This window comes from Python bivittatus, unplaced genomic scaffold, assembly GCF_059951505.1.
Source record: "Python bivittatus isolate LINGU-HERP-01145 unplaced genomic scaffold, Pbiv_v1 ctg000020_np1212, whole genome shotgun sequence".
Taxonomy (NCBI): Eukaryota; Metazoa; Chordata; class Lepidosauria; order Squamata; family Pythonidae; genus Python; species Python bivittatus.
In genome coordinates, this window is record NW_028277030.1 from 84,711,343 (window position 1) to 84,729,703 (window position 18,361).

General features: G+C 37.1%; 1 protein-coding gene and 1 long non-coding RNA gene across 2 annotated transcripts in view; one reads left to right on the forward strand and one right to left on the reverse strand.

Moving 5' to 3' along the window:
• The window catches only part of LOC148217117 (uncharacterized), a 71,104-nt gene that overhangs the window by 33,832 nt on the left and 18,911 nt on the right, over positions 1 to 18,361 (forward strand). The window lies entirely within an intron of this gene.
• Positions 1 to 18,361, reverse strand: part of RPS6KA2 (ribosomal protein S6 kinase A2) — a 128,286-nt gene that overhangs the window by 26,537 nt on the left and 83,388 nt on the right. Inside the window, exons 9-13 of the mRNA XM_007420488.3 lie at positions 18,183 to 18,253; positions 14,241 to 14,329; positions 9,118 to 9,182; positions 2,905 to 3,007; positions 1,131 to 1,261 (exon numbers count right to left, since the gene is read on the reverse strand). Of these exons, the coding sequence (XP_007420550.1) occupies positions 1,131 to 1,261; positions 2,905 to 3,007; positions 9,118 to 9,182; positions 14,241 to 14,329; positions 18,183 to 18,253 (459 nt within the window). The remainder of the gene's footprint in view (positions 1 to 1,130; positions 1,262 to 2,904; positions 3,008 to 9,117; positions 9,183 to 14,240; positions 14,330 to 18,182; positions 18,254 to 18,361) is intronic.

Consider the following 18,361-nt stretch of genomic DNA (forward strand, 5'->3'; position numbering starts at 1 on the left):
GGAGGACTCTACGAGGTGGGGGGCAGGGAGCTAATGACATACCTTCCTCATCTTCCTCACTGCTACCATCTTAAATTATAAGAACGACATGGAAATTATTTAAAAAATAGAAGATTATTGTAACTATTATCCCACTTTTCTATATAGAATGCCCTCAAGGTAGCTAACAAACAATTAAAAACTGATACTGAAAAAACACTTTCAACCAGTTCAGCTGAAAAAGGCTTGACTAAAGGGCTTGAATTCTTTCCTAGAAATAGAACGAGCGATTGATTTGACTTAATGCTTGGAGAAAAATACAAGTAGTGGCAATGATCTGCTTATGCATGTGTGTTCTGCTACAGCAGGAAAAAGCAATGATTTTGACTATAAATCCCACAGTCTACAGCCATGATCCCTTTTGCCTGGGGCTGTCTAAAATATTTGGAGGATACCAGAATGCCTAAACCTCTATGCTGAAAGTTGCACAAGCAAAAGAAATAGCAGGAAAAGCACAAAAGATATTTAGGGTAATAAAGTCATAATGAACTATGAAGGTGCTTGTGGTTACACATCCCTGCTTGTGCAAGCAGAACTAAAGGACTGAATCTGACATTTTTGTAAATGGGGTTTCTACAAGTTACAGAAATTTTGGACTATTTGAATTACAACGAAATCTCAATTCAACAGACTCCATTTAGTGGAATTTGGATGCAATGACCATTTCTATTGAGACATTCCCTGAAACAGTGGACATTTTTTTGGCATTTAAAGTCATTCTGATAATAAAGAACTTGTTCATAAGTACATAGCCAAACTCAGAAATTCACTTCTCTAAGATGATGATACCAACTTAAGTCTAAAAGAAGATTATTATTATTATTATTATTAAATTTATATCATGTCTTTCCTCCACGAAGTGAAATACATAATCCTCCAATTTTAGTCCACAACAAGTCTGTGAGGTAGACTGAGTTGTGAGAAAAAGACTAGCTGAAAGTCACCCCAATGTGTTTCCATGGCTGAAGGAAGATTTGACTCTTGGTTAGACAGTTACTGCTCTAACCCTGTTTTTCTTATGTTCTTTATGTTATAGTAATACATCTAGATGAAGTGAAAGAAGTATAACAACTATACAGCCAAGTTCATACCTGTACAATTGGATGAACTGTGACTTTATGTGGTTCTTGCTGTACAGGTTCCTGCACCAAGCTGGATGCCACAAAGCTGAATCCTCTGAAGAGATGATGAGCATTGGCACTTGGAGGGACACCTGGGGAATCTGAAGAGCAGGGGAGAGGTGACCCAAGGAACAGGGCATCTGGAGATTCCAAACCATTTCTTCATTCAGTGAATCCCAGCACTATGCTCCCTAGCCAATATTATAAAGAAGCAATTTCCACACTACAACCACGCGTGCTATTTTCAACATGGTGGCATGCATACTTCTCCATTTGAAAGGTCTTCCCAATCTTTGCTTGAACATAAAGCTGCAAGAGAATTTCCTGAGTGGCAGCTCTGAATATACTGAGATAGTGAGATCAGCTGTCAAAAAGGAGAATTAAGAGGAACCCAGTGACTCTCTGCCAATAATAGCCTTTAAACTTTTTAGATACCAGAAGAACACAAACTGCCCATACTTTTCTTTTTTTACCATGAAAACTGCACAACTGCTTGTACAAGCCTTTGCACGTAATGTTTAGCCAGTCTCAGAATTTGTGGCAGTGCAGAATTTAAACGTAAAAGCGTTTGCAGTAGTGCATACAGTGAAAGAATTAATGGGAAGCAATTGTGTAGTAATACAGAACCTCAAAGAGCCTGGACAGTCCTTCCAGATGGATCACTCCAAATGCTAGCAAGAAACATTAGGAAGAAATTGTGGGAAGACATGGGCAGATGGCAAGTGGAAGATTAAGCCATGCCATAAAATTCCAACAGCGAGTCTATGTGATTACATGGTAGCAGATTCTTCTGGAAGCAACGGCAAATTTGAAAATATAGCAGTGACTCCTCAGAGTCATCCAGCCATAAAAATCACTTACAAAGGATTAATAATGCATTGTTTATACCCATCCTATCTAATCAGGCAGAAGGAACATGCTTCCCAACTGCCAAGGAATGTCAGCTGGCAAAGTCTAGGAGGAGAGCCTTTTCTCCTGTGGCATCCGTCCTCTGGAATATCATCCCTTCAGAGATCAGATTGGCTTTGTCCCGTTGGCTTCTAGAAGGCCTTGGAGATGTGGTTCTGTGCTTAAGCCTGGGTCCCTGGATGTATGAAGGTGTCTGTCTCCTGGTTATGTTGATTGCTGTTTATGATTTATAATTCTCAGCTATGGTGGGTCTTATGTTTTTAAATGTTTTTATTTTAAAGTTGTAAGCCACCCAGAGTTGAAATTGACCCACCCATTTGAGATGGGCGGCTATAAGAATCTAATAAATAAATAAATAAATAAATAAATAAATAAATAAATAAGAAAAAGAGATAGAGAGGAAGGTAAAGTTAAAAGCTAGAAATGAAAAAGAAAATTGAAAATACAAATTATAAAGAAAAGAAAAAGAAAAAGTGAGATAAAGTAAAAGAAAAAGAAAAAGAAAAAAGAAATGAAAAATAGATAACTCCCAATCTATCTCTGGTCTTAGGAATAATAAGAGTATCATAAGTGCTAGTTTTTAATGCATTAAGTAGGAATAATTCTTTGTCAAAACATACCCATTACATTTATAATCTAATCTTCAAATCCCCATGTAAGCTTTACCCCACCTGCATTTTGCAAATAGTAGAGGAAGGTAATTCTTAAACTCTACCTAGATATATTTTGGCTAGGTTTGGCTGACATTTTTTAAAAATCAGATCCTTCAGGAATATTGGCATTTAAATGAAAAAAAAAAAAGGCAAATCTACTGATGCATTTCCTTGGTGAGTACCTGTTGGGGTCCGTGATGTGAATTCAGGATCAAAATGAAAAGTGTCCTCTGGCCGCCCCACTGCAGGTTTAAATGGTGGCTTGATTTCTTTCCTGTATAGTTTCTACACAAGAGCAAAGCAAAACAGAAGTTAATCCTCTTGCCTTGAGGGACCTTTGAGTAAGAAAATAGGCTGTAAGCCTAATCCTTAATAAGCAATCATTATTAAAATAATACTTTTTAATGCAGAAAGCCGAATAAAGGAACAGCAAATCAAGAAAGATGTTTTATATGCTTGCTGCATTCTGGCTTTGTGAAATGCATGTCATGTTTAATACAGGGGGAGGGACGTTTTATACTTAGCAGCATCACACAAGAGAAAGTACGAGGCTGCAATACTTTTCCCACTTACACTGAGTTTCCATGACAATCAACTAGGCTTGTTTTCCTGGTGGAAATATAGAACTGTGCTTTTAAGAAGTTTTAACTATATCTGCATGTATGAAATTACTTGAAAAACAATATCCTGATTTTTATTGGTATAGTTCATTCATTGAGCCACCCAAAGTCACCTTCCAGGGGAGATGGACGGCATACAAATTCAATCAATCGATAGATAGATAGATAGATAGATAGATAGATAGATAGATAGATAGATAGATAGATAGATAGTCAGGGGAAAGGGGAGCATTTTCACACACGCAAAACGTGCTCACCATATTTTGTCTTTAGTGAAATTTTCATCAGCCTCAATTAAAATGATAATGCAGATGTTGGCCCATACACAGTATCAACCATTGTAATAAAATGATACATTCATTTATCAACTGCCATAAATATGGGCAAATACATATCGGTTTGATCTCTGGTTTTTAAATATATAAGCCCACTGCTCAGACTTATCGATCCCAGTTCAAGAGATCAGCCCATTGTGTTATATTCACCACCTTGAACTGAACACTTATTGAATACATAAACAAACATAGGGATTATAATATGGTATTTATAAAGCACTTTACACACTGATATGTGTAATACAAATTATAAATTTTAGTAATTGAGAGAACCATTTGGCGTGGAAGATGAAGGATAACGTTTGGAAGTGATATTTGAATATCTGGGAATCAAGCATTTATTAATTTGCCTTTGTCTCACAGATCCTCTGTTTCACATCTTAAACCGGACTATATACTATCAGGGTTTTGAACTGTATCAAGTCCTCCCTGAAGAAGTTCATTCATGTGTGGGTATCTATGGAAAGGATACATCAGATACACATGTAAGGGTAAAGATACATCACCTCCCATTCAGGTGATGAAATCAACTTTAAGAAAAAGGTTTCTAAAGTGTGTTAAAATAATGATAATGAAACATTCATTTAAAACTATTCAAAACAATTTTCTAAGTGGGGGAAGAAGAAATAGCATCCTTCCTCCCTAAGATTTTCATCACAACTGTTTTATTAGCTTTGACAAATAGATTTGGATGCCATTTGAAATGCTGCCTTCATGAACTGTCAGTTACATATTTCTTTACGAAGTCTATTTCTTGTTCTAAGTGGCCAACATCTTTGCTCAGGAGTCCACTGCAAGCTTGAGGAGCTATAAGCACTTGCTCTGCTGTGATCTGAATGAGCACACTACAGAAGAAAATAAGGAAATCCCTAAGAATCACATACTGAGCAATATCCTTCCTCATGAATCAAAGAACACCTGATATAACTCAACTTTAGCTTTAAAAATAGGTAGAACTTGAGAGACAGTCATATCAACAACCTCAGCATGCACCTGGTAAGCATCCTCAACCAGGAAATTCATTTTAATTAAATCCAAGAGTATGTAGTCATTTCCTGCCCTGAATGCCCCCGGTAGAAATGATTAAGAATAGCAAGGTTGCACCTGCCGGTCCTATATAGTATGTATTGGGTAGGAAGGATGCATTGATCAGGACTTGTTTACAAAGAACTCAAGGCATATATCCCAGTGAAAACAGATCCGATGCCTGCAATCTCTGCCTTCCATTTTTGCAGGCTATTATGGAGAGGCAGTTCCTCTGCACACATCCTAAGCCGTGTATGGAAACTGAAGCAGGGGCAGCAAACCCCTATGCTCTTTTCTCCCAGGTATTCATTCCCATCCTGTTTAAATGTGTGCATTCTGCTAATGACATTTATGAAGACTGAGCTGATCTTCAGGTGCCTTCCAGAAATAGAAAGATAGTGACTCATAGCAATAAAAAATGTTCCTTAATATAGTAATAAAGGAATGATTTTCATGAACAATGCACTTGTCACAAATACAGACGCCCACCCCCCTCCTCACATATATACTCCAATAAGCAGGCGCAAGGATTAATTCCCTTCTAAAATGTTATCTTTGGACTTTTTTCATCATCAACATTATTCTGTCAATAGATGCCAAATAAAGGCATGATTTTTGATCTGATAGCCAGGTTTCCCTCTCTATCTTAATAAGCATAAATTATTTCTGCCATTAATTTAGGATCATATTTCTGATGAATATATTTCTTGGCCAGCAAAGCTGGGCAAAACCTCCGTTCTTCCCTAAAACCTTTGTACCAGGTGTAGCAAAAGCAGGTGTCTTTAAGGATAAAATATTAGGGTTGTGCAGTGCTTCAAATTCTGTCTCCAAAAGGTGCTTTGAACCATACACATCACATCATCTGTGCCATTTCTGCTGCCTTGCAATCCCAGGAAAAAATACAGCTGCTTTAAAGTGCTGCACAGTCCTTCGTTTGCACCCTGAAGCACCTTTGGGAGACTGAATCTGAACTGCAGCACAGCCTTGTGAAATAGAATAATTTACTTCCCGTGCTGGAGCCTGGGTTCCTAAGAAAAGAGGAAAGATAAGGGCTGTAGTGAAAGTGCTGTGGATGGACTACGCGGTCTGTGGGTCAATATCTATCATCTCTGCAGACTCCACCACAACCCCCCCTTTCTTACTTGTTTGCTCCATTTACTTTGTTCCTTCTGTATCTTCCATATCTTATGCTCATGGAGTTTTGAGCTGGATTACATTACTACTCTAAGTAGTGCCACAGTAGTATTCCTTCAGCTGCTACCTGGTTTTCTGAGTTACTTGAATGCTGGAAGTATGACAGGAATGCCCTTGACTTGTCTCCTTTGTGTCTGCCTGGTGTGTGTGGGTCTCTGCCAGCACACCCTAATTGATGAACTCTAGTGGAATTTCTGAGGATGCTGTGAACAGATCAGTTTTATGCGTTAAAAATAGTGCACCCAAGACTGATCATGCATTAAACACAGCACCCGTTTCACAAGTAGTGTGGCGATATATCACTGGTTCTGGTATAATAAGAATCCGAGATTACTCTATTAAACACTGTCAAAACATTACAGGTTTCATTATAAGTAACAGTTCATGTTTTGCTGTTTAAACACAAACTGTCTAATTAATTGGCAGTCTTACACTCTATAGCTAATTCTCAGCAATAATAATGAGAATTGCACAGGATTATTTTAATTTTCAATGTTTCTGACAAGTTCCTTAGAATGGTAGAAATGCTATAGCAATGATGAGGACATTTAAAAAGGTACTGCTTTTCTTATAACTATTTCATGAAAATCTGTTTAATATTTTAGGACATATCCAACAGTGATTGTAAGGGAGGTTTTCTTCTTAATCAAAAATATTGTTATTCCTACCTTGACTCTTTAGGACTGGTGCATATCAAATTCTGTGAGGGATTCACAAAAGCATACAAAGCCTCTGGTTGAGGCATAAAAACTAAGGTCACAGCTGACCTTTTCCATAACAATAGTGACCAGGATAAACCAAGCACTTTTACTGGCTCCATTCCTCTTTGTTAATCCTTTTCTTATCAATGAAGAAGAGCTGTCTTTTTTAGCAGCTGGAAGCCTCATTATAAGACAGACAGAACTAGCCTCAGAACTAAGGCTGGTTCATGTTCTGAAAATTATAAAGTCAAGTGATTATCTGCTATTTAAAAGCATTATTAAAACTACATTGAAACCCTTCTCTCCAAAACTTTAAAGTGGTATTGCCAAAATATAGATAGAAAGAAAAGCTTATGCTGTAAATGCAATCAGGCTGAAATATTCATATAAGGACATTATTCATCATCAATCTGGATGGATTCCAGAGAAACTTATTTTTGAATTATATGTTGAATTATGTGAAAATAAGCCCCTCTGATTTCATGGAGGTTTTTTTCCCTTTTAGGATCAATGTATGATCATCTCTCTCTCTCTCTTAACAGAAGACTAGGAAATCAACGTATTTCTATTTAATTAAATCAAGTGCACAAACTGCGATTTGGGGTCACATAGGACCTCCCCAAATCCTTGGATACAATCTTTACAGACTTCTAAAGTAATTACCAAATTAGAACAATTAATGTGAAAGAAGGGGAAAATTATTAAATATCTGACTGCCTAACAGTCATATTACCATACTCAGTATCAATTAAGTTTACAAGGCTGTGCATCTCTGAATGCACAGCTCATATTTTTTTAGGTGCCAACCTTGGCCACAGACAATATTGACTATATCTTCATTTCTAATTAAACGATGATATATTGTCTTTGTTCTGTGTTATATGACAGCCTAGTTTTCAATCGAATTTCGCAAATATCCACAAACATAAATGTGATTATTAATTGCAAAGAGGTTTGTGATGCTGGTTTACTTTCTATTATGTTTCTATCAGGAAATGTGAAGGTTCAATTAGAAGGCAGTTAGACTGAACCGCTGAGTCATTCTGATGTGTTGAACTGAATGCCTTCACATCAATTAAGTGACGAGATGAACTTTTACACAAGCATGTACAGACTTTTAATCAGATCAATACTTTGAACAGACTCAGCAATTCAGATTGCATGCTATTCATACATCCTTAATTCTGATGTCTCTGCCCTAAGTATTACAGATTCTAGGCTGTTGTACAGAATTTTTCTCCAAACAGGAAATATAATGAAGCAAGTCAGAGCAAACACTGGCACTGATAAGTTTTATTGGAGGGGGTGAGGGGGCATTTAAGTCTTTAGTGTAACTTCAAAAGATTTTTCCAAGCAATCAGTTCAGATCCCTGCAAGAACCCCTTTTCTGTACTTCAGTAGCCTCTTGCTTAGAGAAAGGGAAGTGGCACAAAGAGAAAGAGAAAAAAGGGGCATGGCCACTTTTAGATCCAGCCCTGCCACTGCTGGTTATTAAATCTCACAAGATTATACCATGCAAGGAAATGCAGTCCTTATGTTTTTTTTAAGTTGTTGTTGTTGTTGTTGTTGTTGTTATTCTCCTCTCCAGGTATTCACACTTTGCAATCTCATACCACTCACTTTATATCCCTCATGTATTTCATGGCAGAGCAGTACCCCAGTACAATGTCTACTTCTGGATAAGGTATCCCTGAGATAGGCAGCCTTTATGGACCAGGAGCCTATCTGACATTTTGAAATCATGTGGAGGATATTCATAAAACCGCTTCCAAAGTTTGGGGAGGTGTACAAACAAAACTGTCTCTGTGTCTTCCTACATCTTCTTATGACTTCTTCCTTCCATGCAAAACTATTAGGGAGAGAAAGACAGAACAGATGTCCAGTGTCTTCAAATGGCTAGCGCTGCTGACATCCTTCCAGCCATAAGGAGCCGTACCCTTTATAAAACTCACAGTATAAAAGCAATAGCAGCCTCTGGTAACCAATGAAAAATCCTTAGCAGGCATCACTAGATAGTGACAGAAGCAGGGTGGCAGGATATTGCCTACGACTATCAGGCCTGGCTTGGGTACTGCTGCCCTGCCCTTTCATTAGCTCCATAGCTGACCCAGACTACAATAAGTTTTTTTCTAAGATTTCGCCATTAAATGATGCTTGTTTACAAAGCCTTGTGTCCTCATCCTCCTTGGCCACCATTTAGCAGCAGAAGCCCTCTTTATATTCTTCACCATATCACCAAAGTGCTCTAGTGGGGCCCCTGAGTGCTCTCCAGATGGATAGGATTTCAATCTATCTGAATGTTCCTGCAGGCTGGAGATTTAGAGTCTGACATACCTAGAGGATGTTGAGTTATATCTAGAAAAGGCTTTTGCTGCTATTAAATTGCTTAGGGCATTTGGAATGGCCAAAAATTGTTTAGAATACTAGCGTTGGGTTGCCCTTTGCTAGGAGAATGTTTAAATTGGCTGCATGATTAATTAATCACACCATGCAATAAATCACTTGAGTAAATTACTTACATTCCAGTCAACGGTAGCAAAAAAGGGATGACGTTTAATCTCTTCAACTCCATCAAGGCCAGCACCTGCCAAGGTAATGAAAAGGAGACACATAAGGTGTCAAACCACAAGGTTGTTTTTGAGTGTTTCTTTTATAACTCCCCATCAAGAGAAGTGGAATTGTAAACAACAGAGGAGAAGTTTTGGGAATATTGTTGAATTATTGTTAATTGTTGTATTGAATTATTATTGTTGTTAATTTCCTTTGAGTAGTAAAGCAGAATATTATAATCACTGAATTACTGACAAAAATACAACATATAAACCAAGAGTGGGACTAGTTCGATTGAGAGCCCAGTTCAAATCCCCATATCAAGTTACAAAGTTCAGTAGATACTCTTTGAGTTTAGGCCATCTCATAGCTCATTCTGCATTTAAAAGGATAAAGTGGACTGGGACTGGGGCACCAATGTACAAAGCCTTGCCCTTCTCAAAGTACAGAAAACACATTTGCTTAATACATAGACAAATATGTATCTAATCCTCACCTTAATATTCAAGCTATTAAAATATTTAACAGAACGTTTAATTCCAGGCTGCCTCCAAATTCCAAATTAAAATGGCTCCATAATTTTAAAATGTTTAAGTGTGGCATTAACAGAATTGCATCTGTGCTGTGATTGCTTGTTTTGTAGTTTATAGAAAACTGAAGAAATTTCCTCCAGTACAGGCTCACACAGCTCCAGATGTACATTAGAACTCCCATAATTCTCAGCCAACACTGGACATTTCTGCCTTTTCTGAGTAGAACAGAAGATGAAGAACTTCAATTTCTTCCATTCTATTTGTGCCTCTCTTCTTTTCAATCTGTTTAGTTTCTTTGATTCAGCATTTTTAAGAACATCAACAGGTGCTCAAAAATCATTAAACAACTTGGATTTGACTGAGCCATATATTTAATAGTGGCATCTGTTATCCTACTGGAAAAGAGCACTTAGAAGTAGGAGTGACTATGCAGCAGTTTGGAGGCTGAGCCTGTGAACTGAGCATTTTGTTCAAGCAATTTCCTTTTTCTTCAGTGGTATTTAAAAAGTACTGCAATCAAAGAAGTTGTCTGGAAGCGTATTATGTCCTTCACAATACTGCCCCTTTCCTTTTGAACATTTGTACTTTCTGGGGAAGAAGTTGCTTGGTTAAAAGCCTATCAATAAATGGCTGTATAGAATATGATAACTACTAGACAAGTGATGTTCTCTACATTTGTTTGACTGGTGCTCAGAAATGGCTCCCCTGTAGTCTTGCCTCATCATTTGCTAGTGAGAGATCACTGAACACACAGATCCTACTGGTTGCATCTTGACTGTGGCTATCTGTCTCTTGCACAAAGAGGAAGGCTTAAAAGTTGTGAGAGACCTGATATTTTTGTTCTTGGCCTTTGAATCATTACACATTCTGAACAAAAAACAACAAGCATAAAAATTCCATGTGCACTCAAATCTTTCAGCTAGACCACACTTTTAGATTTGCTTGGCCTCAATTCTCATAATCTCCAGCAAGCTTGGCCATAAAAATGACTAATTGGCATGCAACATTATATGACCCATGCCTGATACGATGGCATTATTTTTCTTACTATCACAAAGATTAAAAGAATCAAGTTTACTTAAGGAACATAAATTTCTGGCATCTGATGACCAAGTACCACGATTAACTCCTGGACAGAACATTGGTTCAGGTCAGGGTCTAAGGTCACATTACACATAAAACTAAAAACAGAATGGAGATGTGCAATTTTTTAAAAAATCAATCACCGTAATCTAAGAACAATTTCCCACAAATAACTACCATTCAGGGGTATTGAACTACAATTCTACTGTAATAATCCCCAGTCAGATATGATGGTGAGAGATGATGGGTGTTATAATTAAATGGATCCCAGAGGACATCAGGATAGGAAAGATTGCCTTAAAACAATGAAACACATAAATCAGGTTACATTTCTCTTAAGAATCATAAAACAAGGCTTGCCTCATGGAGTTGTTACAGATGTGAATTGTATTGAGCATTTACTTTAAATGATGGCAATATACAGCTGCACTGCAAAATAATTAAATAAGAGGGAAACTATATATTTTGGCTTGATGATGTCATGATGATGTCGATAATGTTCTTGATGAAATTTCTTGATGATGTAATGAACACACCAGCTATCTAGAACTAGCTTTAAGCTAATTCAGAACTAAAATCTAGTCAGAACCTTTTATGGAAAGGTTATTAGTTAACATTTTACATATGAACCCAAAAAGTATACAGTGCCTATTAAAACAAAATAGTTGTTTGAAGAATCTGTAATCACACCAGAGGGCAGAAATATTGGATGGAAGAAGTACAAGTATTTTCTGTTGAATAAGTTGTCTGTGTAATACATAAAAGTGAATATTTGGTCAACCTCAACACTACCCTTTATTTTATCATTGCTAATTTATTTCTGTGCCAGATTATGCTCAGAATTAAACTTTGTAACTATGTAAAGTTATAATGGCCCAAATTAGACATGGCACTTTTCATATGACTAGCAATTGTGTAAATGGTTTTAAAGTAATTATCAAGAACTGGGGTGATGCTACAGAAGCATAGAGGAGCTTCAGTCTTTTGCCCTCTAATGCTTGCCTGAACCCTATTCCAAGTTTGTACCTGTTATCTGCATCAGGAAAGGAACTCTCTTTAGAACAAGCCTAACAAGACAGCTCTCGTGTGCCCCACAATAAGTTCTTTGGATAGCAACAGATTCCCTGTCCCTCCTGATTTTATAATAAGTGGGAAGCTGGCATACTGCAAACCAAAGCACTAGCATCCGTTTTCATACTTATTTTCAAGGATACCTCTGGGCTTCAGATGGTTTCTACAAGCTTTCTTAGAATATAATAATAAGGAAAAGACACAGTCTAATACTTACTTTGGAAGTGGGCTGCTCACCCAGAAAACGGGCAAAGATAGTTGAGAACAACTTGCAGGGAAGTGAGGGGGAGTACTAGAGAGAATGGCAAGCAGCATTCGGCTAAACCTTTTTTTAAGACTATGCTCCCTATGGCAACCTTTTGCGAATGGAGAACAACCCCGACAGTTATTTTGCAAGATCACCCCCGATATGTTTGCTCATTTCCAAATGCCCCTGTAGCCCCAAAAGGTTGGGGACCCCTGTCCAAGGTCACCCATCTGAATTCATAGTAGACAAGAGAGAATGAGTCATTTCTTGAATCACAGTTTTCAATCTTGTCAACAATGTAATTGGATCATAAATTCCAATAAAATATTATTCATATATATCTCTGTTTGAAGTATTTCACCAGTACCCTTAGGGAAAAATACCAAAATAATGCCTTTAAAAGAAAAGGTGACATAGGCCATAGCTAGCAAGACAATATTCAAGAGAGCTGGGGGAATTATCTCATTTGGATTGAAGCAATTAGGCAAATGATGGGCTAATTGCTCATAGACCTTTTTACTTCTAAGTCTTTTTCAATTTTGGTTTCAGGAAGCGTGTGTTTCCCTTAATTTCCCACAGCAGCTGAGAGACATGCAGTTTATAAATAATGTCAGAAATGCAAAATAATGTATTTAAAACACAGGGTTATTCTTTCTTCTCTTTTGTACTGCTATTTCTAGCAAAAACTTTCAGAATTAAGCAGCAGCAGAGGGAAAGAAAATCCAAGGCAGTTTTTTCTCCTCTTCAGTGCATCATTACATGCAAGATGTATAGCTCAGCCAGATGGTTATGAAATGAGCTGCCAAGAATCCTGTTAACAATTCCTTGTCCAAATACTAGCACAGGGAGCAGCAGAATGTTCCTGTCTTGTAGGTTATCATCTCACTTCCTCCAGGGGTTGAGTAAGGATGTACTGTAAGTCATGGTGGACCCACTCATTCACTTTGTTTGAATTCTTGTTATTTTGAATTTATACAAAAAGCCAGTAATACAGCTTTGACCCAGAAGGAAATGTTTCCAGTTCTTTGCACTTAGTCTACTGTGTTCAGGGGCTATTTCAGTGGAAAGATGGGGCGGGGGGAACACCCTCCTCAGCAAGATGTTTGTTTTCCTATTTCCTATTTCCATTTCAAATTTATGAAATGGAAATTGTGAACAATACAATTAATAGTATTGTTATTACAAACATCCAAAATGTGGCACATAACTTGTCCATCCATAAATCCACTTCTGTATCTCTCCTCCAGATAGCTTTTGGGTCAACCATTATCTGATATCTAGTTCTTTAAAAGAAATATAAGGAGATGCCCAAATTTCATTCACTTCTTATTCAGTGAAAAATAATCTGTTCAGAAACTTCTTAGAAGACGGTAATAACAAACCCCTTTTAATGCTAAGAAAATTGCTCACAGTTGTTTGTGGAGTGATCCAGAAATCTAAGTAAACAAATAAATAACATAAAGATTGCATGGGCATATCCATGAAACCACCAGGAGTTGAACGTGACTCAAAGAAGACAATACCTTTGCTTTATAATAAAACCACCGGAATTGTTTAGCTTAATTATTCTTACTATTCTGTGAGAAAATGGCCAGTAATGATCAGGAAAAGTTTGAAAAAAAAGTTGTGCTCTTATCTAATGTCACAACTGGGAACACATTTCATGGGGAGCAGAATATTAGGCGATGAGAATTCCACTGCCTCTGGGCATATATTTGGTAGGCAACAAAGTACCACTTGTAGTTAAGAATCCCTACCCAATTCGTGCCAAAATCAAGCTTCATTTATTCTATTGCAAACACCAGAACTAAAAGAAAAACATCTTGCTGAACATATTACATTTTTTTTCCCACAATGGGAAAAATGTGAGAACACAAATATAACTCAGTTCTGCTCCTCTTTGTCTCTAGCATCTGGTTCTGACAGGTATTCTCTGTCAGTGGATGACACGTTTAGCTGTTGTGCTTCCATTCATGTGTATCATCCTTTCCAACAGGCCGAAATACGTCATTAATTAAAGTGAAATTACCTTGTAGCTCTCCATCGTACGCTGTTCAGCTGCATCATGTATATGAGACTAAATGATAATTAACTGAAGAGAAAAACAACTGGGGAGATTTGCCACTGTGTTAGGCAGTGATAAAATAAATTCAGATACCTAATCTGTTAGATGGATTCCTCTTGAAAAGAGCTCGCAGTAAACTCTGAGCTTCTACGCTCAAAAACTGTGGCATTCCTAGCTTGGCTCTGAAAAAACAGGACATTTTAATGCAGGAATAAAAAGCATTTTTTTTAATCTACCCATGTATATAAATGATTAAACACATGCACCAAAATATACAGAACTCTCAAAGGAACTTTTAAGCTTTCTATAGACTGAGTTTATTAAACATTTTAATTTAAAACTCTCTGCAACTTATTTAGAGAATTTGCCATTCCTTCTTATTGTGGCTGTATATATCAAGTCATAATTATTTCTATTTGAGAGAGTTAGCCATGAACAGTTCTGTCAATCTTGTTTTTTGTGGAACTTCTCTTCTGATTCCAAGTTCTTTCAGCCATGCTGTTTAGAATTTGGCAAAATAACAACAAAAAAACCCCTACACAATTCACAGGCATTTTTGTGCATGCTTCTTTTAACATACATTCTTTGTATGCAGTTCTTCTATGGTACATATTTTATATTTCCTTTTGAACACTCAATCAATAAGCTTTGCTATGTACATTAACCTATTCAAAAAGAAAAAAAAACCCACTGTTCTGAGACAGCAACCACAGTTGTAACAAAATTGATTAAAAAATCAATATCAGAGTGCAACGTATTTTACAAATAGTAAACCAAAGCCATATTCAAAGAAATAAAATTACATTGGCCAGACAATAATAACTGTAAATAAAATGAATCTGGGTGGCCTGAAAATCTGACTAGGTGGGGGGCATTAGCTAAAATTGGGCATCTTTATCATAAGAGCAATAGAACAAAATATGGCTTAATATTTCAATAGTTCCATCAACATAGGCGGGAAAGTATTTATTTGAATGGAATATTCTGAAATGTCCCCTCAAGGGCAACTATTGGAAGACATATCTTGCTAGAGTTAGGGCTTTTTTGAATTTGGTAAGTTGGCTATTGGTTGAAATAAGTTGCCAGCTTAAAAGAGGGAAAACAACTACCCAGAAACACATTTTTAGATGAAGCAGGCAGATCTAGTTGGCTTTCCAGGTCTATGGCACCCTGGGTAAGGGCTGCCACTGCACAATCACGTCTCATGAGTACAACTGCATCAGGGTAGGAGAATCCCTAGCATTTCCATTTTTCACACAATGTCCTACCCAAGAGTGAAACAAAGTCATCAATTAAATTGGTGAGGTCAAGTCCTCAAGTAGGAAAAAGTCCTCAAGCTTTAGTCAATATGAGAGGACATACGGATTACTCCCAAGAAGATGCATCAACTCAGAGCCCTAGGCAAATCCTGATGCTACTCTCTTGGAACACGGCTGGGTAGAGAGCTAAGCTAAAAGATATTGCATTTATGGATTATATTTCTACCTTCAATATACTCTTACACCAGAAAACTTGGGAAGCCCATGTCTTTCATAGTGGTTTAAAACATTCTTGCTTGCTGCAGTGCCCACAGCAGGATATGGTAAATTGTGTGGGGGTGTAAGCTGACATATATCAGGGCTTTTAAATTAGACTCCTTGGAATGATATGTACAGGCAGTTGCAATTAAATTCACCAATGTGATCTTGTTATTGATTAATGTTTACATCCTACCCTTTTGTCTACACTTGCAGGTCAATGACATATTTTCTGAGGTAGAGGATTATTCAAATACTGTAACTTTTTGTCATTATATCCTTCTGCTGAAGTAATCACTGCTGGCAACTAAGCTGGATTTATTTATACTGAATAGGTCTGTAAGTAGCTATTAGCCTGTTGATAGGTATGAGGCCCTCCTTTATTGATTATACAATAATATCTAGAAGTTTGCACCTGTTTCTGTTAGAATCTTATATTGACAGTTGTCCCGATAGTGATAATTTTCCTAATATAGTTACTAAGAACTTTTGAAGACTCCTTTTCAGAACTTAATTCTACAATTAATGAAGACGTAGATAGAGGGCCAGTTCATACAAAGTGGACTGTGCAGCAGAAAGAGTTACCAAAATACGTCTCAGGCAATTTCCCAATTCTGATTTGCCATACTCAAAGGGGGGTAGTGAAAAGGCTTTTCTGTCAATTTTCTCCTTAGCAATAAGTGCAAAAGTGTAAATACTAGGGGTCATCCCTCACCTTTCACTCAACCTTGGTTTGATCTGGAGTGCCAGGAGGAATTAGTCAATTGTTTTAAAAAATATAAAAATGATCCCTCTCATATGTTCACCAAGATTTGTTTTCTCTGAAAAAGCAATATAAGCAATTATTTCAGGCCAAGAAGAAATGATCTCATTACTGCTGAAGGCCATTTTTTTGGCCTCCCTATTCACATGTATAGATGGTAAGGCACTGATTCTAAACAAATGGAAACCAGGATTGCCTGCTAATTATTGGTCTATTAGCCGTCTTAGCAAAATAAGCAAATTCTATGCTAGCCCTTTATATAATAAACTTTTTGAGTGGGTCAAATCAGGAAACATTCTGGCTTCAGAGCAAGCAGGCTTCAGAGCTGGGTGCTCAGTTTTAGACCATGCTCTTAATTCTGCAGCATCTGGTCAAAAATATATTACTAAGTCACAATCTTACATAACCTTTATTGATTTGAGATTTGTGTTTGACCTTATTTCCAGATATAAATTATGGTGTAAATAGGTATGTGCTTCTATTCATACTTAACATTTACAACAGTTCTAGTTTAAAAGTTAGGTGCAGAATGCAGAGCCATTACAGCAAGGAAATGACCATTGGTGGAGAAGTTAGGCAGGAATGTATCTTGGTGCCAATCAGTTTAATTTCTACATCTAGTGCCCAAGATAAATATTGAAGCTTACCATCCTCCAGAATTGAAGAACAGACATATTCCAATCCTATTTCCTTCCCCTCTTTTGTTTTCCTTATCTTTTTGTATTCCTTACCTGTAATATATTTTGCTTATTATTTCTTAGCTTATTTCTGTATTTTGCAAATGCTGCTTACTTTGAAAGGGAACAGTGTAATTGGATATGAATGCCTATTTTTTACAAGCAGTGTTTCCATAAGATGCATTTTTGTGTGTACTTTTCTTTATTAAACATGTTTGTGCATATTTTCTGTAATGCCCACATTTTTATAAATACTTTTCTGAGTTAGAAACTGTATTGCAAAATTATGAACAATGAAGATATTGATGTGTGTGGGGGGGGGAGAGAGAGAGACCCTTTTATAGTTAAATGTAGGACTGAAGGGCACGGTAACCAGTCTTCACTGCATGCTTGGGAATGAGGAAAGAGAGAGAATAGGAACAGATTAACTTTGTTTAATGAGGTGTGTGCTTAAGTAACTGCATTGGAAAGGGAGTGGGGGTGGGGGTGGGGGTGGAAGAAGCTGGAATTGATTTTGGAACTGGTTGTTTCCCAACTTAGGTTACACTTCTATATGCATGCATATTCCTGTCTGTCTGTCTATCTATCTATCTATTTTTCAGGTGCAAATTTAACAACTGTTAATCCAACAATTCTGCTAGATCACATTTCTCATCTATTCTTGGCAAGGGCAAGACTTCACACAGCTAGCCAATGAGCTCCTCACTAAAGTTTTGAACATCCAACTCATAATGCAATACATTGTGCCTTAGATTTAGGCAGCAATGCTAAGCTACCTCGTAGGGCAGTGGAAAGTCTACTGAGCATTGGGGACATCCCAGAATATCTCCATAATTTAAATAGGATCCCATCTTGCAAGTTGGAATTAAAGGTGGATTTGACTTTTGATAAACTGCTGGAGTTTTCAGCTCCTTAATTAAGGATGGTCCCTCTGCTACTAGTCACATGTATTTTAGATACATTTGAAATGTCATTTCTCAAATTTTCTACAATGCAATCTATTTAATCCAAAAAGTTTATTCTGAGTAAAAGAACATAAGCTACAGGTAGATATACAAATTGGGAGTTTGCTACTCACTTCAGAATGAGTGCCATTGTTTCCTTTCTGTCTTTCCCCTGGAACGGCAGCGACCCTGTCAACATTTCAAACTGAAAAGAGAGAAGAAAATAGAAATTCTAAGAAGCATGAAACAGTGTAAATATAAAAAGGGCATATAGTCTGCAATATTTATTCTAACAACGTAGAATGTTCATTCA